The sequence below is a fragment of the Oryzias latipes genome, chromosome 10, assembly GCF_053564925.1.
Source record: "Oryzias latipes strain Hd-rR chromosome 10, Olatipes_Hd-rR_3.1".
In the NCBI taxonomy this organism is placed as follows: Eukaryota; Metazoa; Chordata; class Actinopteri; order Beloniformes; family Adrianichthyidae; genus Oryzias; species Oryzias latipes.
The window spans coordinates 5983094-6008447 of NC_136246.1; the positions used below are offsets into that span (position 1 = coordinate 5983094).

The 25354-nt window shown below is 46.6% G+C and overlaps 1 protein-coding gene across 3 annotated transcripts in view; it reads right to left on the bottom strand.

Annotated features, from left to right (window-relative positions):
- Positions 1 to 465: 465 nt before the first annotated feature.
- The window catches only part of abca1b (ATP-binding cassette, sub-family A (ABC1), member 1B), a 53623-nt gene continuing 28734 nt past the window's right edge, over positions 466 to 25354 (bottom strand). For 2 of the 3 annotated variants that reach the window (XM_011473151.4, XM_078953877.1), the window contains 42 exons: positions 25264 to 25353; positions 21485 to 21722; positions 20895 to 21034; positions 20670 to 20786; positions 20389 to 20583; positions 20101 to 20306; positions 18649 to 18825; positions 18350 to 18572; positions 15776 to 15997; positions 15498 to 15702; positions 15272 to 15385; positions 14380 to 14554; positions 14179 to 14310; positions 13819 to 14096; positions 13525 to 13745; positions 13357 to 13432; positions 13034 to 13284; positions 12869 to 12920; positions 12664 to 12789; positions 10091 to 10239; positions 9896 to 10020; positions 9728 to 9826; positions 9434 to 9623; positions 9220 to 9314; positions 9111 to 9143; positions 8936 to 9041; positions 8133 to 8207; positions 7804 to 7973; positions 7525 to 7702; positions 7329 to 7444; positions 7110 to 7254; positions 6918 to 7041; positions 4923 to 5052; positions 4640 to 4766; positions 4477 to 4539; positions 4247 to 4353; positions 2706 to 2847; positions 2500 to 2634; positions 1967 to 2070; positions 1790 to 1882; positions 1432 to 1675; positions 466 to 1272 (listed from right to left, as the gene is read on the bottom strand). In XM_011473151.4, the coding sequence (XP_011471453.1) occupies positions 1120 to 1272; positions 1432 to 1675; positions 1790 to 1882; positions 1967 to 2070; positions 2500 to 2634; positions 2706 to 2847; positions 4247 to 4353; positions 4477 to 4539; positions 4640 to 4766; positions 4923 to 5052; positions 6918 to 7041; positions 7110 to 7254; positions 7329 to 7444; positions 7525 to 7702; positions 7804 to 7973; positions 8133 to 8207; positions 8936 to 9041; positions 9111 to 9143; positions 9220 to 9314; positions 9434 to 9623; positions 9728 to 9826; positions 9896 to 10020; positions 10091 to 10239; positions 12664 to 12789; positions 12869 to 12920; positions 13034 to 13284; positions 13357 to 13432; positions 13525 to 13745; positions 13819 to 14096; positions 14179 to 14310; positions 14380 to 14554; positions 15272 to 15385; positions 15498 to 15702; positions 15776 to 15997; positions 18350 to 18572; positions 18649 to 18825; positions 20101 to 20306; positions 20389 to 20583; positions 20670 to 20786; positions 20895 to 21034; positions 21485 to 21722; positions 25264 to 25353 (6141 nt within the window). In that variant the 3' untranslated portion in view covers positions 466 to 1119. Of the gene's footprint in view, positions 1273 to 1431; positions 1676 to 1789; positions 1883 to 1966; positions 2071 to 2499; positions 2635 to 2705; positions 2848 to 4246; positions 4354 to 4476; positions 4540 to 4639; positions 4767 to 4922; positions 5053 to 6917; positions 7042 to 7109; positions 7255 to 7328; positions 7445 to 7524; positions 7703 to 7803; positions 7974 to 8132; positions 8208 to 8935; positions 9042 to 9110; positions 9144 to 9219; positions 9315 to 9433; positions 9624 to 9727; positions 9827 to 9895; positions 10021 to 10090; positions 10240 to 12663; positions 12790 to 12868; positions 12921 to 13033; positions 13433 to 13524; positions 13746 to 13818; positions 14097 to 14178; positions 14311 to 14379; positions 14555 to 15271; positions 15386 to 15497; positions 15703 to 15775; positions 15998 to 18349; positions 18573 to 18648; positions 18826 to 20100; positions 20307 to 20388; positions 20584 to 20669; positions 20787 to 20894; positions 21035 to 21484; positions 21723 to 25263; position 25354 lie in introns of all 3 variants that reach the window. The other variant, XM_078953876.1, reaches the window with a different exon arrangement.

Consider the following 25354-nt stretch of genomic DNA (forward strand, 5'->3'; position numbering starts at 1 on the left):
GGGTCTAGATGACCCCACTCCCAATGTTAAAATGCTTAGGATAGCACAAGGGTTACATTACTGTGGTTTAAAGTGTCCGCGCATTAGTAAACATTTAGTGGAGGCCATTGCAAAGTCTTCAGTGCTTTTCCGCAAATCTCCAGCTTAAAAAGTTTGTCTGTGACTTGACTTGAGCTTCAGTTCTGAAGGAAGTGAGAGAAGAAGCTGCAGACTTTTAACAAATGCTGGATGTGGAGATACTTGCAACTCAATGGTCATCTTGAGATGAGCAAGAGGCCTTTAATGAAGCCTGCAGAATAGCATGAACCTCACAGCATCTCTGAAGTCCTCCTCTGCAGCAGGAAGATATTTGAAACTGCTGCCGTCAGACTCAGACTGTAAACAGGTTTCCCCATCAGTGTGTGAAACGCACGCGCGTCTTCTCTCTGCAGAAGAGGCCTCCATCACAGCAGGGAGCCAAACACGTTGGTGTCAGTTCTGTTTATTCTACTGGCTGGGCTGTAACAGCTCTGCTTGCATCAGCAGCACAACGATCACATGAAGCAGAGGGCAGCTTTGAACCGGCGCCACGCCGTCATCGGTCAGCCGGTCACCCATCAGTTCTGTAGTTGTGTGCTTCCAGGAATGGATGAGGTATTTTTTGCCGGTTCACGCCCAAACTAACAGATCTGTTCCTTTTCAAAGGTTCATAAAAAAAAAACTATAAAATCAGTCAACTCTTCTTCCTAACAAGCGCTCTGATTGGCTGCTGAACACTACAGGAAATAGCAAGGACATTTTCAAAATAAAACAGATTAACAGTCAGTGTTTCAGCTACAAATATAAATAAAGTCCCATGACAAAAATCAAGGTTTGTAAAAAAATTTGCGCTCGAGCCCTCGGCCGTTTGAAATGATTTTGATTCTTCATCCTTAGTTCAGAACAGCAGCTCCTCATGTTCAACCACGAGAGGCTGCGGGGTGCGAGTTTCACCTCCACAGGAAACCGTTTGCATTGGCTGGCATCAAGTAGCAGATAGCTCCGCCCACCTCCAAACTCAAATCACTGGCACGTCAAAGCAGGGGAGGCTCGGGCGTCCTCCCTGCTGCAAGTCCAATCTGAAGTTGTAGCCTTCAAATGTCACATGATGCTCTCCCTCTGGCTGGCCCCTCCCTCAGCTGCTCCATGGGCGGAGCCAAGTTCTGGCACTTCAATAATGGTGTCTTTTCGCCTTACGGAAGCATCTTTGGTGACGTAGTCATCACTCTGGTCCTTTGCAAAGTTAACAAACACCTGAAAGCAAAAACACAAGTTCAGATCTGTTAGGACCACATTTCTCATCTGCCCCAACACCACCCTGTAGCTCCATAACGTTTTTATCACCAAAAGTCTCTACAGCTTTCCATGTGCACGAGTGATGTAAACACCTGTCCAGCTGTGTTCTGTGCTCACCTGGTCCAGTGTGGTCTGAGTGACAGAGTAGTCCTCGATCCGCAGCGTGTCTTTGTTCTTGGCGAGGATGGAGAAGATGTGTGCGAGTGACGTAAGCGATGAGGGCAGCTGGTACTGCAGCATGTTGCGGTGCTTCTCCTTCAGCGTGCTGCCGCTCAGCTCGCTCTCGATGAACTTCATGACGGGCAGCAGGTCTGGGTCGGGCCCCGCCACCCGCAGAATAATGGTGTAGCCGTCCCCAAACCTGAAGGACAGACACAGCTCATGCTCACAGACCGGACGGAGCAGTTGTCTGGAACGGCAGCTTCATGTTTTTTCCCCATCAGAAACCCTGAGCTCAGGGCTCCCAGCGTCTTACCTGTTCTTCAGGTGCTGGACGCTGCCCAAACATCTAAACCTGCCGTTCACCATGATGGCCATCCTGGTGCACAGAGCCTCACACTCCTCCATACTGAAACACAGGCAGCGCACCGATGAAGGAGCAGAGCATGGATCTAGAAACAGGACAAGAGGGGCCTGGAGGTTCTGGACTCACCTGTGGGAGGTGAGGACGATGGAGCGCCCCTGTTTAATCACGCTGTGGATGCAGTTCCAGAGGGCGCGGCGGGCCTTGGGGTCCATGCCGGTGGTGGGCTCGTCCTGTAACGAGCAGCACAGCCAGGTTCAGGTTGGCCCACAGGTGGAGCAGGAAGCAGAGGCTGAAGGTGAGGAGCAGAGGCAGCAGGGGCATCATGGCTCACCCCCCAACTGCCCTTCAACACCTGCCTGCCTCTGCTTCTGTACTCAGTCAACAACAGCAGCTGCTCTTTCAAATCCTCCGTTACCCAATCCCTCAAATCCAGTTAAGCCGCTCTCTGATTGGCTGGTGGGAGGGGGGTTGTGTAACACACTTAAACTTCAGCGTGACTCAGCTGGATCCTGGTGTGTCTTTTCTGCAGCTCAGTAGTTTGTTCAACTGAACTGGAACTTTAATGCTGCAGCAGCAGAAGTGGAAGGTGGAGCCTAAACATCAGCAGCTGCTTCATTCAACTTCCATTCAGGCTGGAGGTGAAGGGGGGGGGTGATTACCAGGAAGACCACAGGGGGCGCTCCGATCAGAGAGATGGCCGTCGACAGCTTCCTCATGTTTCCTCCGCTGTAGCTTCCAGCTCTTTTGTCCGCGTACTTCAGCAGGCTCAACTTCCTGATGCCCCACTCAGCCACCTGTCAATCAAACAGGCCATGAGTGTGTGCATGTGTGTGTGTGCCTGAGCACGTGTGTCAGCTGGACTCACGTCGCACACTTCGTTCCCAGGAACGCCTCTGAGCACGGCGTACAGCTCCAGGTGCTCTCTTCCCGTCAGCAGCTCGTTGATGGCGTCAAACTGAGGACAGTAGCCCATGTTCTGATGGACCTCGTCGATCTCCCTGAGGATGCTGCAGACACCAGAACGCCACAGAAAGCTCAGTTCAGACATGCGTAGGAGTGACGGAGGAATGAATGTCTTTCTACAGGTTGGAAGGGAAACAGCTTTCACTGTTATGCTACGTTCACACTGGACAAGCAGGGAGGGGCTTCTTCTTCTTTTTCTACTGTTTCCTAGTGCATGTGACTACATTTGGAGGAGGCTTGGTACTAAATCTCGCTAGTCTTGCTAGTCTTTTCTTTCACAGCTCTATTCCAATTTATGAAAGACTTGATGTCATTTGGGCTCAGACCACAGTTAAGAATTTCTCCTCCATGATCAATTTTCAAACGGTTGGGACTTCTGTGAATTAAAGGGAAAATACCAAATCTGAGACCCGTCTGGTTTAACTTTCAACGTGCGTTCAATGGCTGTGTGTTTTGTAGCAACGCATAAACACAAGAGTGGTAAAGACGGAAGCCTGTAATGTGCATTTACGTGGACCTTTTATTGAAAGTGGTCACATGGACGATCACTGCTGAGGGCGGTGTGAACGTAACGCAAGTGTTCAGCAAACACGGCGTCTGCTGTGACTGACTGTCAGCTGATCAAGACTCTGTATTTCAAAGCTTGAATTTCCAGACCGGAAACTATGAAGACTCTGATCCTGGGAGAATTTGCTGTGTTGAAAGTGAAGCGGAGGTCAGACATTCATCGATCCTGTGACCTGAAAACAGCAGGACTGCTCTGTTGTACATCTGCAAACCAGGCTCCGGGTTCTGCTTTCAGCTTTGCAGGTTAAACTTTGAGGGTAATCCAGAATTAGCCTGCAGAAAGCAGGTCAGACTGAAACCAACAACGTTCCCCGATGAGAACCGAGGTTCCCTTTGACGCTTCAAGATCAGACTCCAAACTGTCCTTATGCACTTTGAAGAGCCCCGACAAGATTTCAGACACAGATGAACGGCCGCTTTGGGACTGATTTCTTGGGTTCCGCTGACTCTGACCAGCGCTCAGCTGCACTTAGTGGAGTAGAAACCATGAGGTCATGTGATCTGTTGGTTCATTTTGGGCCTATTTGAGGGATTAGACTGAAGATCATCAAACCTCATCAAATTTGTGGAACATGGAAGCTGTTTTAATGCTCAGATCAATCAACCAGGTCCTCTTTCAGTGCAATTTTGATCCTAAACATGAAGTAAAATCAGAAATTTAAAAGAAACTTATCCCAAGAACAAAGACCTTCCATATTAGGTATACACTTAATAGTGAAAACAAGCTAACCAACATAGACGTTTGCATGCTGTGTCATTTGGTTGTTTTCAAACTGAAGTTAATGGAAATGGGCTGGATTTTGGAACAAGCCATCAAGTGGTTTTAAATCAGCTTCAACAAGGAAGTTGAAGAGTCGCTCCTCCGTCCATCCTCACCTTTTTCCAGCCAGGAAGGCTTCTCCACTAGTCACCATGGTGTCCCCAGTCAGCATCTTGAAGGTTGTTGTTTTTCCAGCTCCATTAACCCCGAGAAGGCCAAAACACTGAGCGTGCGCACACACAGAGACACACACAGAGACACACACAGAGACACACAGGTTTTACTCCTGGACCCTGCTGAACAATCACACCACCAGAAGCGTCATGTCTGCAGGAGCTCGTCTCACCTCTCCAGGTGGAATCCCCACACAAAGTCTATCCACAGCCGGCTTCTGCTTCCTCTTAAACACCTGCAGGGAACAAATATGGTTCATTTTCCACAACTGCAGCAAAATGCACCAAGCGGCAGACCCTGTCCAGATGTCAGAGCCGTTCAGGTGTTTGGTGTACCTTGGTGAGCTGGCGGAGCTCCAGGATGTCTCCCTGTCCAAGACCTTGGACGATGCGCTGTCTCTCCCGGGCCACATCCTCATCCTCCTCTCCCAGAGATCCCATCTTGGTGAGCTTACTGATCGGCCTGAACATAGAAGCAGCATAAGCTCAGCAAGCTTTTAAAAACTTTATTTAAACACTGAGAGAAGACAATCTTAAAAAGTACATAAAAAGATCCAGATGAGTAACTTTAAAGATCTGAGCTGTAAAGCAGGTCAGAATCAAGACAGATTGGACTTACCTGGGCTTGATGCAGAACTTGTACTGGATGAGGAGAGTGATGATGAAGAAGACCACTCCCTCCACAGCCATGGCAAAGAGGTTTTTCCCCACCATGTCCCACTCCAGAGGCGAGCGGAACCTGTTCTCACCTGGAACACAACAGCAAACATCAGTCTGCCTGTTCCTGGCTCCCAGCTGCTGCTCGTGGATGCAGAAATGCTGCAGAGCTGAGGGTGTAGCTCTGTTCATGACTGAACTCAGACTTCAAGGGAGGAATTTGGTAGCTTAACAACCCTCCTAAAACAGGGAACAAAAAGGATTCCTTGAAGAGCAGAGGTGGTCCAAACCGCCAGATGAAAGCAGAATGTTCTCACTCTCAAAACATTTGATTTCTGAATAAAATTAGCAGGACAAAAGGCCGTCCAAAACCCAAACAATACATGAGCGGTCTTAAAGAGGAGGCAGGCTTCTTTCAGCTCTCTGAAACTGAAGGTCCTGTTCCAGAAACTCCTGCCTTCTCTGTGACCTGGAAGCGTGTGACGTTAGAACGCATCCAGCGGTGAGCTGCAGGTTCAAACCTCCGTCTCATAGGGGATAAAAGGATGTGACACATGTTCATCACTAAAGATTGTTTATGAGTTAGAATTTAGGTAACTTCTACTTTAACTGTTCTAGGTTACCTAAATGGATGTTCTCTATGGCAGTGGTCCCCAACCCCCAGGCTCCAGGCTGGTACCGGTCGGTGGTACCGTTGGTACCGGTCCCATTGAAAAATGAACATGACTGTCACGACCCTGGTCGTATTTTTGTAGGGTTTCTTGTATATTGAGTGTTTGGGGTAAAAGTTCTCTTTCTGTGTGTGCAGGTTCATTGTTTTGTTTCAGGTGATCTAGTTTGCTGCACTAAAACGTTGTGGCTGTGCATGACTGGAGGATGGGACTTTAAATACCTGGCATCTCATCTGACTTAAGATGAGGGTTTCCAACCCTTCAGTTACCTTCACAGAATCAGAAAAGGATGTGGTTCCAGTCACACTTCTGCATGACACCAGAGCTAATCAGTCGCTTCTGCTCAGCAGTCTCCTACCGTTTTCTCCTGATTCTTCTTGTGGGATCGACACTTTGGTTATTCGAGCACCTATGCACACAGTTTAAACGTGGCCTACATTTTTTTGGTTTCATTTAAAATCTGATTCTGAAGGAAATTTTATTTTGGAAAACTCCTGTCAAGTCCCTCCATCCCGTGTCGAAAAGTGGTGTTAAATTAAATCCCTCAAGCTAGCAAAACTGACAAAAAACAGACATATTAGGAAACTTGGTTTTGCAGAAAACACCCAGAGAGGAAACAGAATAAGAGCCTTCCACTTCACAATAAAAGAAATCTGCATTTATCAGACAAAAACCAGGAATCTTTACCCCAAATAGGGATTTATTGTGACAGTTGTTCCCATAGACCATAATAATAATAATGCAGAATATTTAACGTCTAAGGAGGCTGCTAGTAAAGTTGTTCAAATGGTGGATTCACATTTATTGTTTTTAGAAAATACCAGTTTTAGTGACATTTTTTTCAATGTATTTATCCATCGCACCTTAAAAGTCAGAAGAGCCTGAAATTGGCGTCTGATTTTTTAGCTTCCACTTTGACGGTTATGGGTTATCACATTTTAATGGTTCCTACATGAAATCTAATGAACAGATAAAGTTTGAAGCAGCTGCAGATACTTTACAGAGGCTGAAGATAAACTTCAGTTAAGAGAAACTGGAGGCTAAAAAAAAGAAGAAAAAAATCAAGACGCCTAACTTCAGCCATGTACAGGCCGGTCCATGAAAGTGTTGGCTGACCTTAAACCGGTCTGTGACCTGAAAAAGGTTGGAGACCGCTAACCTATGGGATACATTCTAACAAAACTGTTTTGTCCGGATCCATTTCTTCTGCAACAGTTTTCTTAAATGAAGGAAACTGAAAAGCGAACTTTGTTTAGAGGACAAAAGTTGGGCTCTGCTTCTCTCACCAAATCTCTCGAGGGCGTCGGCCATCGCCTGGTTCTTCACCATGTCGATGAGTCCTCGGCCGAGACAGAAGTGTGGAAAGATGAGCAGAACATTCTTCAGGATGTCGTTGATGCCTCCGATCTCCTGCAGAGAAGGTAAAGTTACGGCGCTGCTCCTTCAGGCCAGTCTGATGCTGGTCAGCGTGGACTCACGTGGTCTCCAAAAAGCTCCATGACGAAGGTGGAGATGCTGCCGTTGATGCCGATGAGGATGTTGACGCTGGTGAGGACGACATAAGCCGTGCTGGGGATGGTGAAGAAGAAGGATGCCGGGTACATGAGGGGAGTGATGGACCAGCTAAGGGGGCAGAAAACAGATCATTTAGGGCCTGAACGAGAACTGAATCTATGTGCTGTGGTAGAGTGTCTGACCCGTAGAGCAGCAGCAGCAGCGCGAGAACCGGCAGGTTGGCAGATGACACATAGGCTTTTTGTTGAAAGCAGACAAAGATGAGGATGACGAGGGCGGCCGGGACAAAGTAGTTACACTGCAGAGACACACCAAATCTCAGCACCAACAGACACTGACACAGAGGATTTTCTTTTTTTTTGGGGGGGGGGGGCTCACCATGTCCCAAAGGAAGTTGGCCGTCCAGTAGAGCAGTGGCTGCACGCCGCTGATGAACTGCATGTGTTTGGCTTTGTTGACTCGCTCCTGGATGAGGAAGACCACGAAGCTCGCAGGAACGAAGGACATGGCGAAGATGACACAGATGGAAACCAGAACGTCCACAGAGGTCGTTACCCTGGAGACGAAGATGGAGAGGGGGAGCCAATTAGAAAAACACTGCAGATCAAAGTCCAGTCCAAATGGCAGACAGTCAGGTGTTCTCAGGTGTGCACTCACAGGGCCACCTGCGACAGCTGCTCCTTGGTCAGGTTCAGCGGGTGGTTGAAGGACATGATGCCGTAGTTGCTGGGGTCTGCACCAGGAGGCAGGTTAGCTCTCAGGATGGCGTTGTTCATCACGTTCATGAAGGCCGGGACGCTGTGCCAGCCCTTGTTGTTGAACCAGACCTGAGAGGACCGATTAAAATTCTATCAGGACTGGCGTCTCACCTGCACAGGGACCAGGCTGAGTCCCTACAATCATTCAGCTGCTCTAGAACCTGCAGTTCTTGGCTCTCACAGGTGAACAGTTGTTCTTGTTCCGCTGTACCTGAAGGCCTCACTCACCTTAACGTTGTTCTTTGTGTCCAGACCATTGATGAAGTTGGACAGGCTGTCAAGGAATCGATCTGCAGCAGCACCCTGAGGAAACCGACAGATGGTTGAGTCTTCAGACTCACATACTTTCTGAATCAGAGACTGTGTGTGTGTGTGTGTGTGGGGGGGGTCAGGGAGTTTGGTAAGTTTAAAATTCTGCTTGATCTACTCTGATCAGCCTAGACCTCCTCCAATATCGGTCACAATTTTTGTTGCAGCTGTAATGTAAGGTTGGGATAGTGAGGGGCTGTAAGCTAGTGGGACTAAGTGTAAACAAAGGGGTCCACTTAAAACTTGGAGGTGAATTTCTCCTGCCGCTCGGCAGAAATTATGTCCTAGTTTTTTTTAATAATGGATAAAAATGACCTTCATAAATAAATTCCTTTTAATTAAGACCACTGCTTTGAAAATAGAGCAAAAGATGATCAGAGTGGGATTTTATAGTCTTAACATTTACAGAGTGGATTTTACAAACAGCTTTGTCGATGATGTAAATTTGGGATAGAGGAGCACTTCTCTTTTTATGAAGAAGACAACGCCATAACATCTGCAAATAAAGAAACACTGCAGAAAATATTCACTGAATGTTCCATTTGCCTTGTGTTTTTTTCCCTAAAACTTTTTACCTTTTAAAAAAAACATTGTGTTAGTGTTAGGTGATTCAACAGCTACAGCTACAGCAAAATAACCTGCATTTCCATCTAGTATTAGGAAACATAAAACACAGACTAGTGACACCCTCAAACCTTTCAAGCGACTTCTGGCTCACCCACCTTCTGTAGCTCGAAGATATTTCGGACTCTCTCGATGGCGTCATCGATCTCGTTAGCTGGTGGGAGCACCTGTGTACTCCTGGCACCCAATGAGAAGCCTCCGTACCTGCAGACAAAACTATTTGAGTTTCCAGAGCCGACTGGCCAAAAAGGTTAATGAAATCCAAATGCTGACCTGAACTCGTTCACCCAGACTTTGTTATTCAGGCTGTGGAAACAACAAAAACCTTCAGTCTCTGTTCTTGTTCAGGTCCTTTGGACCGGGTGGGTAGTGAGCGCCTCACCTCTTCCCGATGATCTGAGCGTAAGTTTTCACCAGGTAGTCTGAGATGTTTCTTCCAGTCAGGTTCTGTAAGGTGTCTGTGGCGCTCAGCTTCATCTGTGGAGAATAATAAAAGTTAAAAAGACGTTTTGCGGTAAATATGACTCTGGTCAAACGCCATGGTTCAAACTCGGAAGATTTGGAAGAAAAAAAGAAAAGTTTTAATGTCAGGAGACCTCAGGGGGAGGCAGACCGCCTGCTCCCACGGGACAGTCTGGCAGCATCCTCTTCTTGCCATCAGAGGCGCAGAAGCAGCTTGGGGACGGGTTCTCCATGGTCCAGTTTCCAGAACTAAACAACTGCTGGAGACTCTCAGGAACGTCTGGGTTGTGCCAGTCTTCATCACCCATCGTGCAGGGAGACTCTCTGAGGAGAGGGCAGGAAATCAGACTAACGGCTCAACATAATCTGAGGAGGTTTCTGTCGGATGGTGAAAAACCTCAAGAGGATGAAGAAAAGTCTGTTCTTACGGAATGGAGTATCCGTCCATGCAGCGTGTCCCAAAACCTGGAGGCTCCATTAGAGACTTCAGTAACTTCTGCATGTTGGCGTCTCCGGGAGCGTCGTCGCTGAGGTCAGAGGGAACTCGGTAAATACGGCTGACGGAGGTGCTGCGGGGATGTCAGAAAGGCGTGTACCTGATGAAGGTGACCTGATCCTCGTACATCCATGGCTGCAGCTCCAGACTGGGATACTTCCCAAAAGGTGGCACAATGAGGCTGAACACCAGAGCGATGCAGACAAACACGGCCGGGAGAACGATCTGAAAGCACATGTGTCCCAGGTGAGCCGGCCGCAGACAGCCTGACGGGAGGGCTGCATCACCAGCGTACCTGAGCAAAGAATCCTTTTCTGGAGCGCCGTGCGTACAGGAAGCGCTTCCACATCAGAGCCACGAACTGCTGCCTCCTTAGGCTCCACCCATTTACCTGATACGAGCCTTTGCCCTCTGTGCAGCTCAGCCAGTCCGTCTCCCTGCAGTCTGATAGGACACAGCGGGTCATGTGACCAAACAGCCTCAGCAGGCAAACAGAAAAATTAGACGCAACAAAAGTCACTTTTCTGACAAGAACACAGTTTTACTGATGGATGACCTATTGATAAAGGCATCACTGAGTGATGCCTTTATCAATAAAACATCAGTAAAACTGTCACATTTTGTTTCAAAGTGTCTTTATGTCGGATTTTCAAATATACAGGGTTCCCTTTGGTATATCGTGGTTCACCTTTTGTGGTCTAGCTGTTTTGCAAACATTTTGCAGTGCACCTTTGCATCCTTTTTTTTTAGCAGTGCTCTGTGTCCTGATTGACAGTTGATCTTGTCAATGAGTCTCTTCTGTGTCAGATGTCTGTGCAGAGACGCGATACGTGCAGTTTGCCAGGGTTACATCCTGTATGTGCTTTAACGGCCGTGCTTCCCGACAGAGTGTGCATGATGCTCTAGCGTTCTTCTTCTGCTTTCAAAATGTGGCAGAATAAATAAGGTTTTGGCATCACAAACTCGAATCTGCTTTATGAATGACACTATAAATCAAAAATGTATCATCGTTGTGTTTGCAATAGGGGTATCGCAAAAGAAACTGCAATAAATAGCAGCTTGAAGTGTTTAATGATTCAAATAGAGCCCATTACGCATCTAAGCATACGGATGAAGCCCTTAAAGTTCATCAAATGGAGCCTTTTATGTTAGATGCCAGCCTCCTTTGTGGACGAGGATCATTTGAAATATAATTGAAGTTATGTTGACTTTTTGTTTAAATAAAAAAGTTGCAGTGAAATGGAAATGATGCAATGTTGCCTTGTTTATTGCGGGTGATCTGTGAAATGTTCCATATGTGAGATCTGTGAAGGAGTGGATATTTGATACAATGCTGCAAAACTCATCACTACAGACTTTATACACTTTCACAATTATTAAACTCCTAAACTTCACAAAAAAAAACAAGTCCAGCATTTTAGAATGAAAACAATAAATAAAATCATCTTAATTTAAGATTTGTGTAAATGTGGCAAACTGAGTGTATTCTGTACAGCCCGGAGGAGATTGATTGACAAGGTCACCAGCCAATCAAGGCGCAGAAAACAATGCACTGGAGAGAACGAGAACGAAAAAAAAGACATGTAATACTGAACTGAACAAAATCTGTGAAGCACAAAGGCCGGCTTTACACTGCAGGTCTTGATGCCCAAATCCAATTTTCTGACTATATCCGATTTTTTTGACGACCCACTTAAATCATCTTTTAAAAGTGACCCGTATCTGATTTTTGCATTTACAGTAAACAATGCTGAAGCTATCAAACGTAGACGTTCTGAGGACTACGTAGCAGCATTTCCGCCTTTCGCAGACATCCTTCAGACTTTTGTGTGACTGCGGTTGTCATGGAGGCAACGCAGCGACGGAAGGAGGCGTTGCCTTGAGCGCTCCTGAAGGGATGCGCGGGAGAGGAAAAAGAAGGGCTGCTCGGCCAGCTCTCTCTGAGTTTTGAATGAGGAAGTGTTTGCAGACGTTGTGCTGGACTAACAGTTTGATCCTCCAAGCGAAGGAATGAAAGGCTTCTAGCCTGTTCCAGAGCAACGGTGTCCCGCTTCATTAGTTACCGTTTGCGTCCCGACCGGGACCGGAAATAACAGCGGTTTCCGACTACGGTCTGAAGCCTGAAGCTGAAAGGTAACATGCAGATGGGGCTCCAGCTGTCCTCGAACAGCAAAATCAGCACACAAAAGCACCTTATAAGTCATCTGATCTCAGTCGGTGGTCTTCTGCGTTGACGTCACTGACATACTACTTGCATTTACTGGGGAATATCCGATTTGTCTGCTTACATGGCACACGCAAATGCACGTAGCCGATTCGTATCCGATTTATTTCCACATATGAGTGAGGCCTGTATCCGATCTGAGAAAATCGGAATCCATGCGCTTTTGTCCTGCTTACACGTTCACCGGTCATATCCGATCTGTGCCACATGAGAGGAAAAAAAATCGGAATAGGGTCACTTGAACCATGCAGTATAAATGCGACCCAAAAGTCTAACGGCGATATAGCGAGGGAACACTCGTTGTTTTTGGTTTTGCTTTTTGTTCATGTATTGCAAGTCATATCGTCATCGCAGTATTGATCGCTGATGTCACACATTGCAGGTTTTTCTCATGTTGAGCAGCTATAATGACAATAACCTCATTAGTACAAAGGAGGTTTATTCAGATGTACACCTGATTATACAACATATAAATAAAAAGAGTCCAATTGTAAACAAGATTTTGATTTAAATCAAGATAAATTATAAGATAAGTGTTAGTATTGGGGGGGTCACTGGATCTTTTCTTAGGAAGCACTGATTTATGATGTTGTTGATTTCAGTGACTATGGTGTTTTGTTGTGTACTTTTGTGTTTTTGTGTACCAGGGTCTCCCTCTGAGTCATTGCAGTCATAGGTGTCGTCTTCTGATATGGGTTTCAGGCAGCTCTGATGTTCTCCGCCCCCAAAGGCGTGAGTCCTCCTCCGTGCCCGGACGGGAAGGGTGCCGTCTTTGAACAAGCAGACACAGACGGTAAAAACTAGCCTCCAGAGTCTTACTCTGAAAGGTGAAGGCCACTTCCTGCTCACCTGAGAGAACTTCAGTATCCACTCCATTATCTTCAGCCACTTTCAGGAAAATCTGGAAAGACGTTAAATGTGTTTTCGTGAGCAAACATTTTTTCTCAGTTGCAACAGTGAAGTCAGACTTCGCGAGGATTCAAAAACTGAGCTGCTTGCTAGATGGTGTCCCACCTCCTCCAGCGTGGTGTCGGACACTCCGTAGCTCGAGATGCCGAGCTCGTGCAGTTTCAAGTCCAGGTCCTTGAAGAGCTCGACAAAGGCTCCGTTCTTGGCGGCGCTGTACGGCAGAATGTAGGTCAGCTCGTGCCCCAGGTCCTCCACCAGGCGAGCGGTCGGGACATGACGCAGGATCAGGGCTGACACCAGAGACGTGTCGGTGGGCACAAAGGGGACAGTGCAGATGGAGGCTGCCGGGCCATTCTCTGGAAAAGACCGGAGATAAGGATCGGTTCCATGTGAGGGAATCAAAAGCTCGGAACCAACTGAGAGCTCACCGATGGTTGCTGCCTCACTTTCATGTTCGCTGCCGAGTCCTGCGTCGCTGCTGCTCACCGAGGTGTTTTCTTCATCCTGAAACACAAATGGAACGTGCCGCTCAGGGAGGGAGGAGTGTTAGGAAAACTGAGAGAAGCGAGCAGAGAGAGCTCTGCTGGTTCTCAGACCTTCTTGTTGAAGGAGATGGTGCTGGAGGAGTTCCTGCAGGAGCTCAGTGATGTTTCTGGGTCCTTCTTCACCAGCGTCAGGTAATATCCTGACCCCAGCTGGTTCTTCAGGTAGAGAGAGGAACCCACGCAGCACAGCTTCCCATGAGAGATGATGGCGATGCGGTCACCCAAAATGTCGGCCTCGTCCATGTGATGTGTGGAGAGGATGATGGTCCGACCTGAGAGGAGAGCAGATTTAGATCCAAATCCCAGAACCAGGGAATCCGGGTGAATGGGGTCGATGAGGCTCACCCTGTCGATACTTAAGCAGCAAATCCCAGATGCCTCTGCGGGCGTACGGGTCAACGCCAGCGGTGGGCTCGTCCAGGATCACCACTTTTGCTCCCCCCACAAAGGCCAGGGCCACCGACAGCTTCCTCTGCATGCCCCCGGACAGAGTGCTGGTTCTGGACCGGCGTTTGTGCTGCAGCCCCGTGTCCTGGAGGATGTGCTCGATCTCACCTTTCACCTGCTCCTCCGGCAGACCTTTGAGTCTGGCGTAGAACCAAATGTGCTCTTCCACTGTCAGCCTGCAGGGGGCGCACAGACACAGACAAACTGAGTAGAGGCTCAATGTTAGGTGACAGAGAACTGTGGCAGTGATGGACTCACATGCTGAAAAGGACGTTGTGCTGCGGACAGACGCCCAGACTCTGCCTGATGGCATTTAGATCCGTCCGGATGTCTTTTCCCAAGATGTAGGCGGTGCCAGAAGTGGGAGGGAACAAGCCGGTTAGAATGGACCTGCAAGATGGGATCTGTGAGAGTCCTGCTTTTGTCAGAGTGTGAAGTGGCATCATATCAGGAGCTCACATGGTGGTCGTTTTTCCAGCTCCATTGTGTCCCAAGAAGGATGTAATTTGTCCCTCGTAGAATCCCAGCGTCAGTCCGTCCACCGCTAGCTTCTTACCTTGACGGTATACCTTCACCAGGTTCTCGATGTAGACCCCAGGTTCCAGGTGAGCAGGCTCCTCCTCCACACAAACAGCTGTAAGCAGGTATACAAAGCTTTCAGCTATTTCTGCTAATTTTTGCACAAAACGCTATCCCTCTGTGAGGCTTAAAGTTCCACTTAAGCGTTCCCAGTTGTCTTTTGATCATGATGATGCTGTTTTTAGCCTAAATCAAAAACCTGTGTCATTTTCTAGGACATAGTTTCTACAGAACAGCAGGAGTTCATTAGATATTCACCTCTGTGTTGTGGGCGGGACTTTTGGTGTGTAGCAACTTCGCCCCCCTTCCCCTACCCATTACTGGGAGCACTCTGTTTACATGCTCTTATGCTAGCTTACAGCCCCTCACAACCCCAAGCTAACATTTGTGGTGCAACAAAAATGGCGAGCAATATTGCAGCTATTCTACTGTACAGTTTGAGCCAGATGTCAGCTCGGACGAGGAAAACGAAAAACATACATGGATCTAGTCGTCTAGTCTAGTCTAGAATGGAGTGGAGCAGGGAGCTTGTGACCTGACGAGTGTATTGTCTATGTCAGAAATTAAACTCCTTTTCAAAATGCATTTATTTCGTCTGCTCCTGATTCACAACGGTTTGAATACAGAAATATTCAGAAATGCAGTTTTGAGCTTCATATATGCCCTCCATTACCAGAAAAATGTCACTAGAATACGTCAAAAACACTATTTTCATCGCAGAGGGTCTTTAAGATCTCCACTCTGTGGTGTCCCATAGTAACAGTCTACTTACCAGTTTGGTTTCTTCTCCGATTTAAAGGGATTTTGCTGGAGTTTTCATCTTTATCTCCAAACCAGTAAGACTTTGTGAAGGGGAAGTACCACGGCCGAGGGATCCCATACTGACCTATGGGCAATAAGGAGCGAATTTAACCAACTTCTGATTCCAGAGCAGAGGTTCCTCCTGCATCTAAAATCCATCCTCCCCCAATCTGCTGTCTGAGAGAGAAGGGCCTTACCTGGAAACACAGCCTCGATATACCAGGTGAGGACCCCGTATAGAAAGGAGTCAAAGTACATGACGAGGATGGTGGTACGGAGGCTGAAGTCATCCTCTTGAAGAGGACTCGACAGCAGGTTGCTCCACTGGATACCGACCCCCTGCTCCTCAAACAGCGCAAAGTACTCACAGCCAAACCCAAACGCTACAGGCGACAGGAGGCTCTGCAGGACAGGAGGACTCACTCAGGCTAAACACGGCAAAGACGATGAAATGTGTGAGACAAAGATGACTCACGGCCATCACTTTGGCTCCATAGCCAATATAGTCTTGCCAGGCCACGCAGAGCACGTAGGGTAGGTAGAGGGTGAAGTAGATGATCCCTCCGCAGGCTGCAGCCAGATTGGCACGGGCAAACGCAGTGCTGATGAGGAAACACTGCATGATGGTGACCACAGCAAACGACCCCAGGAAGAGGAAGATGACTCCTGGGTCACTGTAGGGTAGCAGGTTCCCCTTCTGCAGGAACGGAAACAATGACACTTATACACTGCTAACATGTTTCATCTTTGATTACAGGGGCTTAGGTTTCATCTTTGTGAAAGAGGTCCCTTATGTTCCCTTATCCACCAATCTTGGCTTTGGCATCTTTGACCATGACCATGACTATGTACATCTGCTGGTGGGAGACAAAACCCTAATTTATGACCACAATGCAACACTATCAGTATGAACATGCTCTAAGATGTCCTGACCAAGCATTTTGGCCCTATGGTTCTTCTATTGTTAGAACAAGCATAAAATCACCCAAACATGGAGAATAATACCACGATCAGGTGGTAGACTGACCTGAAACAAACACTGAAACAAAAAGCATGTCAAGCAGGGCTCACTGCAGAGGATCCATCTTTGGTACCAGGTGAATCCCTTTCAGGGTCACAGGATTACTGGAGTCAAACCAGCTACTGTTTGGTGAAGTCAGTCTACACCCTGATCAGTCTGCCAGTCTTATGCAGGGCCACACACTCACACCGGTAAATGGTCTATACTTTTTTAGCGCTTTATTACCTCCATTAAGGCCTAAATTGCTTTACAGTCACAGTCCTGTTAACACACGTTCACCCACTAATGGCGGCTCCACTGTCGATCACTGTCACCAACCTACAACCACCAGGAGTAATGTAGGGTTCAGTGTCTTGCCCAAGGACACTTCAATGCAAGGTTGGAACTGAACCTGTGATCTTCCGATCAGAGGCCGGCCGCTGTCCTTCTGCACCACAGCCGACACGCATTCCACACTTGAAATTCACACTGCCTTTGGCAACGTTCAAGCGGCTTTTCCAAAGGCAAGTCTATGTAAGTGAGGGTTTAAAGCTCTTGGGCTCATGTGCAGCGACACACTTTTTTAAGACCGTTTTCAGGATCTACATAAAAAGGCGCAGCCATTAAATGCGCATTTAAAGTTAAACCAGGTTAAACGTTGACCAATCAACGACTTGAATTTGTTAGTAACCTATGGATGACATCCCTTTGAGGTCACAAAAGTGCCAATTGTTTGAAAATTGATCATTGAGGAGAAATGACTAATTGCAGTTTGTAGCATTCGATGACACCAAGTCTTTAATATTTTGGAAAAGAGCTGTGAAAGGAGAAGCCCCTCCCTGTACAGTCCATGAGGCAAACATGCAAACTCCAGACAGGAAGAACTCAGCTGGGATTTGACCAGGGCCTTCTACCACCGCGCCACCATGCAGCCCCCTGCAAAAGATGTCTTTTCCTATAACCTTTTTAAATGTTACAATGGCCCCGGTCACAGTGTTCCATGAACAGGGCTCTTTTTCTCCAACTCAGCTCTGCTTTTAGAAAAGCTGTCGTTGAGACTCCCCACTTCAAAAAGGATTCAATCTGAACATACAACGCTGAAGGAACTAGTCCTGTCTTGACCAGACAAAACTGCAGCTGGTGATCTACACAATGAAAACTCATTTAACACTTTAAAAGAGTTTGAGAGATAGTAAGGTTGTTCACCCAGTGGGACCTTGCCTTAGGATGATAGTCGTTGGGTTTAATGAACTCATACATACCGAACATTTTACAAAACTGAAGCAACCCAATAGCAAAACTGATGCTTCCCCACAAACTACTGCAGGTTTGATGGTATTTCCACTTGTTCCTTTTAACACAATACTTAGTGAGCCTGGCCTCATGACGTGAGACAAGCCCAGTCGTGAATTGGTTCTTGATAAGTTACTAAATCATAATAACTTCTTTGACTTCTTTCCATTCAAGGTCAAGCGGAACCTATTAGCGCTAAGAGATCTTTAGAAGTTTTCACATGTTGAGCATTAGTGCTGAAGAACACAGTTTTATTTCAGTTTAATTTTTAAGATTAAAGACTTTACAAATAAGAACAGTAACTAGGCCTGCACGATATGAGGAAAACTCGCGATATGCGATATTGGTAATTAATATTGCGATAACGATATAAATTGCGGTATATAAACAAATAGCAAAAAAACCAAAAATGTCATTTCCATTTCACTGCAACAGTTTAAAAATTATACTCCAAATGACCCTTGTCGACGTAGGAGGCAAACATCAAACATAAAAGGGCTCATCTGATTGATCAACAAGGTAAATGGGTCCTTCTGATTGGTTAAATGCATAAAGGGATTTGTTTCATTTGTTCAATATTTCAAGCTGCCATGAGTTTGTTTTAGCACATTTAAGGTAACCATTTATTGCGATTTTTGCCGTCTTTTGCGGTATGCATATTGCACAGCTTAATGTCGCGATAACGATAAATTTGCGGTATATTGTGCAGGCCTAACAGTAACGTTTTCTTCTCTTCTTGTTCATTCTAGTTCTCACCTTGAGCAGCAACACCAGCAGTCCTGCACTAATCAGCAGAGGAATCAGGCTGCTGATGAACCAGCTGAACCACAGGATGCCATTGTCCAGTCCCATGATCCTCATGGTCTCCTTCAGCCGGGCCTCCTTCTCGTACACCACACTCTTCAGAATGATGGACACCGAGTACATCCAGGCCAGCGTCATGAAGAGCGGCATGGAGCGGCTCATCACTCGCAGGAAGCTGAGACAGACATAGGAGGCACACTGTGAGTCCTGCTGATGACCAAGAGACCAAAACCACCAGACAGTCTTCTTACATGTCGTCTACGTAGCACGGGTAAGGCATCTGCTGGATGTAGACGCCAGTCTTCTCCTTGGTGCCCGTCAGTGCTCTGATGATGCCTTGCTCAATGACATCCTGCAGGTATGTGAAACCGCCCCAGATGTATCGCATATCTTCAAATGGGTCAGCACGAGGGCCCGGGTCCCAGTACCTGGGAGGAACATAGAAGAACAGAATGTCAGGATGCAGAACCACTACGGTAAAGTAAAGTTGGTTCATTTAAAGGGCCTATATCATGCTATTCTAAAGCCTTTAAGAGTAAACTATATCCATGTACATGATAATATATTACCTTGGGCACAATAAAGAACAATTTTTCATTAAACATGAGTTTTTTTCTTGAGTTCTTTACCAAACCGGATTTAAGACAACGTGATCTCTGAGGCTCCGCCTTTCATTCCTTGTGGCCCATTTCATGACGTCATCCTAGAGTAGGCCGAAACAGCTTTTAGCCGATCACCGCTAGCTCTGTGGAGAAAGCGGGTGTTTGCTGGCAGCTCAGACTCTTCCTGGAAGGGGCTGTTCCTTACTTTGTGATGTCACAATGTGAGAACCCTCGCTAATGAGGATTGGGAGGGGCTGGTGCTCAGAGAGCAGGTTTTTAAAGGAATACTCAGAAATGCATGATAGAATCAAAATACCACTTTGGGGTTTTCATTTCGTGAGGAATGAACAATATAATACACTTACAAGCTCAAAAAGTTGATTTTGCATGATATAGGCCCTCTAAAGTTATAATCCAAGAAAAACACTAAACAGACCCTGCACTGCCACCTAGTGTTTAGTGGCATGGATATGCAAAGCTTCATGTTGAAAACCCTAAACGAAGTGAGACGTTCATGAAGCGTTAAGTCTCTTTGCAATCTAACCTAAAATATGTGCACCCAGTCTGTATCCTCTGAAATGACCTGAGCCAGAGCCAAAACTTACAGTTTAGTAGACAAATTCTGCCCTAAAAGTTAATAAATGTGAATTTATCCATCCATCCATCCATCTTCACAGCTTGCTGAACCGCTTTTGGGGTCACAGAGCGGTTAACGCTAACCCAGCTACATCATCAAGTGTAAAAACTCTGGTTAATGGACTCACTGCAGAAAATGCGATAATCATGACTTAAATGATTAGGAGTTGCATGGATGTGGTCGGGGCGGGGTTCGAAGAGGAGCTTTAAAAACCAACATTAAAAGCAACAGAGGCTTTTAAATATCCAATAAATGTCTACTGAGGATAAAATCTTTCTTAAATTTTGGCTTTAGAGTTTTTACAGTGAATTCCCAGAATGCTTTCAGGGACCAGATAATTTAACCAGAAGACCTGCAGAGAGCTTCGTAAAGACTGGTGTGTCCTGACTCTCATGGCCGTACACGTTAAGGCGTGCCCTGCAGAGTTTATTCAACTGACAGGTCTACTCTGAGAGCGTTCTTACGCGTCTTTGATCTTGTTGGTCCGTTCCACATTGTCGATGTCCATGCGGATCTTGTAGTTGACTTTGGGCGGTAGCGCGGTGGCGTTGGGGGCGATGTCTGGGAACACGATCCCGGCCCAGAACTTCCTGTCCTCCAGGAGCTTCATGGAGCGGTTGATCATTAGCTCCTCGTTGGACACCGGCTCCAGCTTGTCCAGATTCACACACTGACACACAAAAACACACACACACGTTATACTGATCTTCCATCCTGTACAAACTGAATGATGAGATCAGTGAAAAACTAACCTCCATGAAACGGGAGATGCTCATGATGGCCTGGTCTGTCTCGTTGAAGACTTTCCTCCAGGTGACGATGCTTTCAGGCAGGTGTGAGTTGTCCACTTGATTGGACAGGAAGGTGGACAATGTGTCCACGGTCCAGTCGGTGCTTGCAAGCTTACTGGTAAGAAAACTAGCAGTAATGTTGTTCTTCAGCATCGTCTGAACCACAAAAAACAAAATATGGTTTAGTTTCAAATAGACATGAGAAAGAGGTCCAGGTGATTCAGTGGGTGGGGCATACACACCCTGATCATGTTCATCTCCTGGCTGCTCTCCATGAAGTCCCACACTTTGGGTCTCATCTCCTCCCACATGCCCCCCAGGTCCCTGAACACACCAAGCTCCTGGAACGTCCGGTTCACCTGAACTCACCACAGAGAGGACCACCGTGAAGGAAGCCAAACTCAAACATCCTGATGGAAACGCGCTCATGTTAAACTGCTCGTGATCATCAGGAAATGATGTCAAACCTCATGGATGATCTTCTGAGTGGCGGGGGTGTGAGGGGTGTACAGGATCTTCCCCAGCAGCAGAGGTTTCAGAGCCTGCCAGATCATGTGAGCCATGGGACTGGAGTCCATGTTGCTCACCAGGCTGTTACAGAACGGAGCTGCAACACGAGCACGGTTAGACTTCACCCATCAAAGTCGCAGTGGTCTGCCAGCAGACACGCTGAAGGAGCTGAAAATCACTGACTGTCTGTAAACGCAGCACTGGGCAGGAGGATTACAGACTGAGGTAGCCTGCAGAACTCCAGCATTCATTCCAATCAGGAGATCAAGATTTTGATTTAGGTGTAGATTAAATGTACAATTCAATTTTGAGTCATTTCCCAAACCTGGAAGGCTGTTTTCACTTAAACCGAACATAAACCTTTATTTAAAAGTTATAAAAATGTTTGCTAAAATCCAACAGAAAAGAATATATTTTATTGAAAAACAAAAGGTCTGCCTGCAGTAACTGAATGGATGTTGCATCTCTGCTTTGCTCTGCATTTGTTAAAACTGCCTGCAGATGTGTGCGTCAGACTGGTGGACCCAGCAGGAAGCATGGAACTCACTTGAAGAGTTGTCGTAGAGTGTGGACTCGTCCTCGCTGCTGTTGTGGTTTCCAAACAGAGCTTTGTAGTTGCTGTCTTCATACCAGTTGAGGGATTTGATCTGGAGGCCGCCGCCTTCAGGGTGACCGCACACGATCCTGGAGACGGCCTGGTACATGGCGCTGGGCGACGATGTGGCGTTCTGGGTCAAGAAGATGATCTCATTCCTCAGATCAATCCAGCTCTTCATTCCTGCCAACTGAAGACCAAAGATGAAGAGCAGACTAATGAGATTTAATAGAGGCTAAGAGGAAGATTGTGGAGAAGCTATCAACCAACAGCAGACAACAGAGAGGTGGAGCTTCAGCTCAACATTCGCACACAATACAAACCTGAACTCTGGATCCGCTAATAAACAGTGACATCATCTTCAAACCATAAAACCTCTTCAATCTGGAGCTGCAGCCTCAGACAGGTGGGGTGGGGTTAAATACGTTTGCCTCTTTACACACTCTTTCCAGCAATCAAACTTAATATTTCATAGATTCAAAGTGTCATGTGTGCGCACTGTATATAAATGTGCAAATATGTCTATTTATGATTGCAAGCAATTCTGATATCAATAAAACAAAATTATTTTCTTTATTTTCCAATCAATCTATGATATCTTAAATATGTTTCAAACATCTATGTATTTTTATTTTCCTTTGTTTGTATTGTTAACACTCACTCACTCACTCACTAATATGGATATGGACAGTGATGTTCTGGTTTCACTGAGGCTCACTTTCATTCAGGTGGGAGATGAGGAGGAGCTCTTGTGATGAAGATCTTTAAAGTTCCACAACGATCATCGTTTGATCTATTTTCAAAGTCTTCCCTGTCGTCTATTAATCACAATTATGCCGCATTTAGCCAAAACCAAATCCGAGCAGCAGGAGTTCATTAGAATTTCACCTCCGAGTTGTGGGTGGCGGCGCAGTTGCCCCCCCCCCCGTTACAGAGAGCTCTCTGTCTACATATTCTCTTGCTAGGTTACAGCCCCTTACAGTGGGTCTTTAAATGTCTGTGACCGTTTGTGAGTTGTGGGGCTGATAGACCCGAGAATCTCCCAGACTCCTCTCTGTTCACCAGTTCAGAAAGCAGACGCCATCTCTGCCCTGAAGAATTCAGACCATGTTTTCTGATAAAGCTGATAGTTATGCTTATTCTGTGTGATCTGAGCCATAAAGCCAGTTCTGCTGGGGGGCAATGTTATTCCCCTCCTCTCGCCTTCATCCCTTATACTCTGTAAAATAAACTTCAAGCATACTGTTGGTCAGCCACTTTTAAAAGAGTGTTGAAGTATGGAATTGAACTTTATTAATCCACAGGAGAAAGTAGCCAGTTATGACAGCTCAAGAAACCCAAAAATATAATACAAGTAACAGATCACTAAATAGCCAACAAACAAACAAACAGTATTCTGTCCTGTCTGAACAGAATCTGTTCATAATAATCCTAACTGTTTACATTTTTGCGTCTTTTAAAGTTGTTTGCTTTCATTGGTAGCGTGTTGAGACGACCTGGTGCTTCATAAATAAGCTGACTTAAGCGCTCACGTGTTTTCTTTCTTTTCCATTCATGATGCAGACAATAGACACACGCTGGCCTTTAGGCTGGCCTGTCTGAACTTGTCCAGGATCTGGAGGTGGCACGCTAAACGTGCAAGCCTGCAGTGATCCTAAAGAAGCAGCTCAGTCCAAAAACAAAGGGGCTGCGTGTGACCTGGACTGAACGCTGGAGCTTCATTTAACACCCAAACTCATTCAGACTTCTGAATAGCTTGATGAGGAGTGGAGCAGGAACACTCAATGATCCTCCTGAAGCAGAAAGCTCGCAGCGGAGCCCGTGTCCTGACACGGATAAAACAAAATATATCTCGTTCCCACGAGTTCATGTCTTGTTTCCACAAAATAATTAAGTTGTGCGAACAAAATAGTATCCTGTTCCAACAAATTAATATTCCGTTCCCAAGAATTAATTCATTTGTGCGAACGAAATAATTATTTACGTCATAAGTCATTCATAAACACGGATGTGAACAACAGTTGGATTTACAGCAGGTAGACGTCCAGCCAGCTGCCCGAATGCCGGCACGACAAGCAAAAGAGCTCTGCGGCGGAGCTATGTCTGGTAGGTGAAGCAGGAAGCTTGGGCATCCTAAATCTTGATATTTTTCTGATCTTCATCGAGACAATTATAGATCGATCATTCTTGTTTTTATTTTTCCCCTTTTGAACGAATGTGGGTCACAGAGACACGGAGGTAACGCGGCTTTTGCAGCAGGATGGACAGAGAGCGCACCGGGATGTGAATGAACCCAGACATGAAAACGTGATTACCGATACGTTTGTAGAGCTTTTTAAAATAAATAAATCTGATCTCTAAACATCCTCCACGTCTTCCTTGCAATGTAATGAGACACACACAGACAGAACTGTGAAGGTATCTGCTGTAAATCTAACTGTTGTTCACATCCGTGTTTATGAAGCTAGGAGCCAAGTCCGGTAGGCGAAGCAGCAATCCGTGTTTATGAATGACTTATGACGTAAATAATTATTTTTTTAAACAAATGAATTAATTTGTGGGAACGGAATATCAATTTGTGGGAACAAGATATATTTTATTTTATCCTTGTCAGGACACAGGCTCTGTACTTTTGACCTAAGTCATGATTACAGTCAGGAGCTGAGGTCAGCTGTTCACCTCATTGCTCAGGTAAATCTGCCGTATCCCACACTACTTTGGAATGTTCTGCAGGTCGGAAACAGATCCGACGGGACTCAACATGCTTTCAGGTTTGTGTGAGTGGGCGTACGGGCTGTGCACATACTCTGCACTGCGTTCTCAGGTGTGCGCTGACGCTGCAACACTCGGATAGGAAATATATTTTGGGATGGCTCTTTAGTGATTCACTTTCACTGACTGTGCTTTCGGATGGCTGAGGGCAAAATGCAAATAAATATTTATTGTTGTTTTTGTTTTTAAGGGGGCGGGGTTTCCTGGGAGGTGGGAGGAGTGAGTCAGTTTGAGAAACAGGGAGAGGTAAATGTGTCGGAGGTCGTCCCACAGCAGAAGGTTCTGAAGCAGACCCACGTGAAGAAACCGCACCGCTGCTCATTCCCATGAAGCACCTGTCAGCTCTTGCAGTTACAGATGAAATGATCTGGAACTGCTGGCAGACTCTTCAAACAAACTTCTGATGGTCCTGTGGTCTGATTGGATGATGTCCCGTGACAGACCAAAAGATCCCCCAACTCCTGCTCAGAGGCTGAAGCTGGCGTTCCCCAGACGACCTCTGCTATCAGGGAACAGACACACTTCCTCTGCCAGGAGTTTCAACATTGGGCCCACATTTCCAATGAAAGATGACTGTGGTGGTCTCAGCTGCTGACGCAGCAAATTCACCGGTTTTCTCTGAAGCACAGTCATCTGTGAGCGTGACGGTGTGTGTGTCTGATAAACCCTGATTATAAAACTGTTCTCCCAGTGACCCCCTCCATGTCCGGTCATCCCTGTGACAGCCTGATGTTTTGTCCCCCCCCCCCCCCGTTTGTGTTCTCTACGGAGAAACCAGCTGAGGCGTTCCAGTCTTTGTTCAGCTGCTTTCATGTGGACACAAAGACCTGCAGGAACACTCAGAGCTGCCAAATGAACCCGGCGGCCCCCTCCCCACTGCAGGAGAGGAGAGGGGACTTTGGGGCTTCACAGAGAAATCGGTGGAAAAGGGAAAAACCATGATCAGGTGTGGGCCTCACCTCCACTGCGAGCGAAGCCAGACTGTCCAGGAGGTTGTTGGCTGCAGCGGCTACCCGCTGAACGGCCTCGGGGTCGGAGTGGACGTCCCTC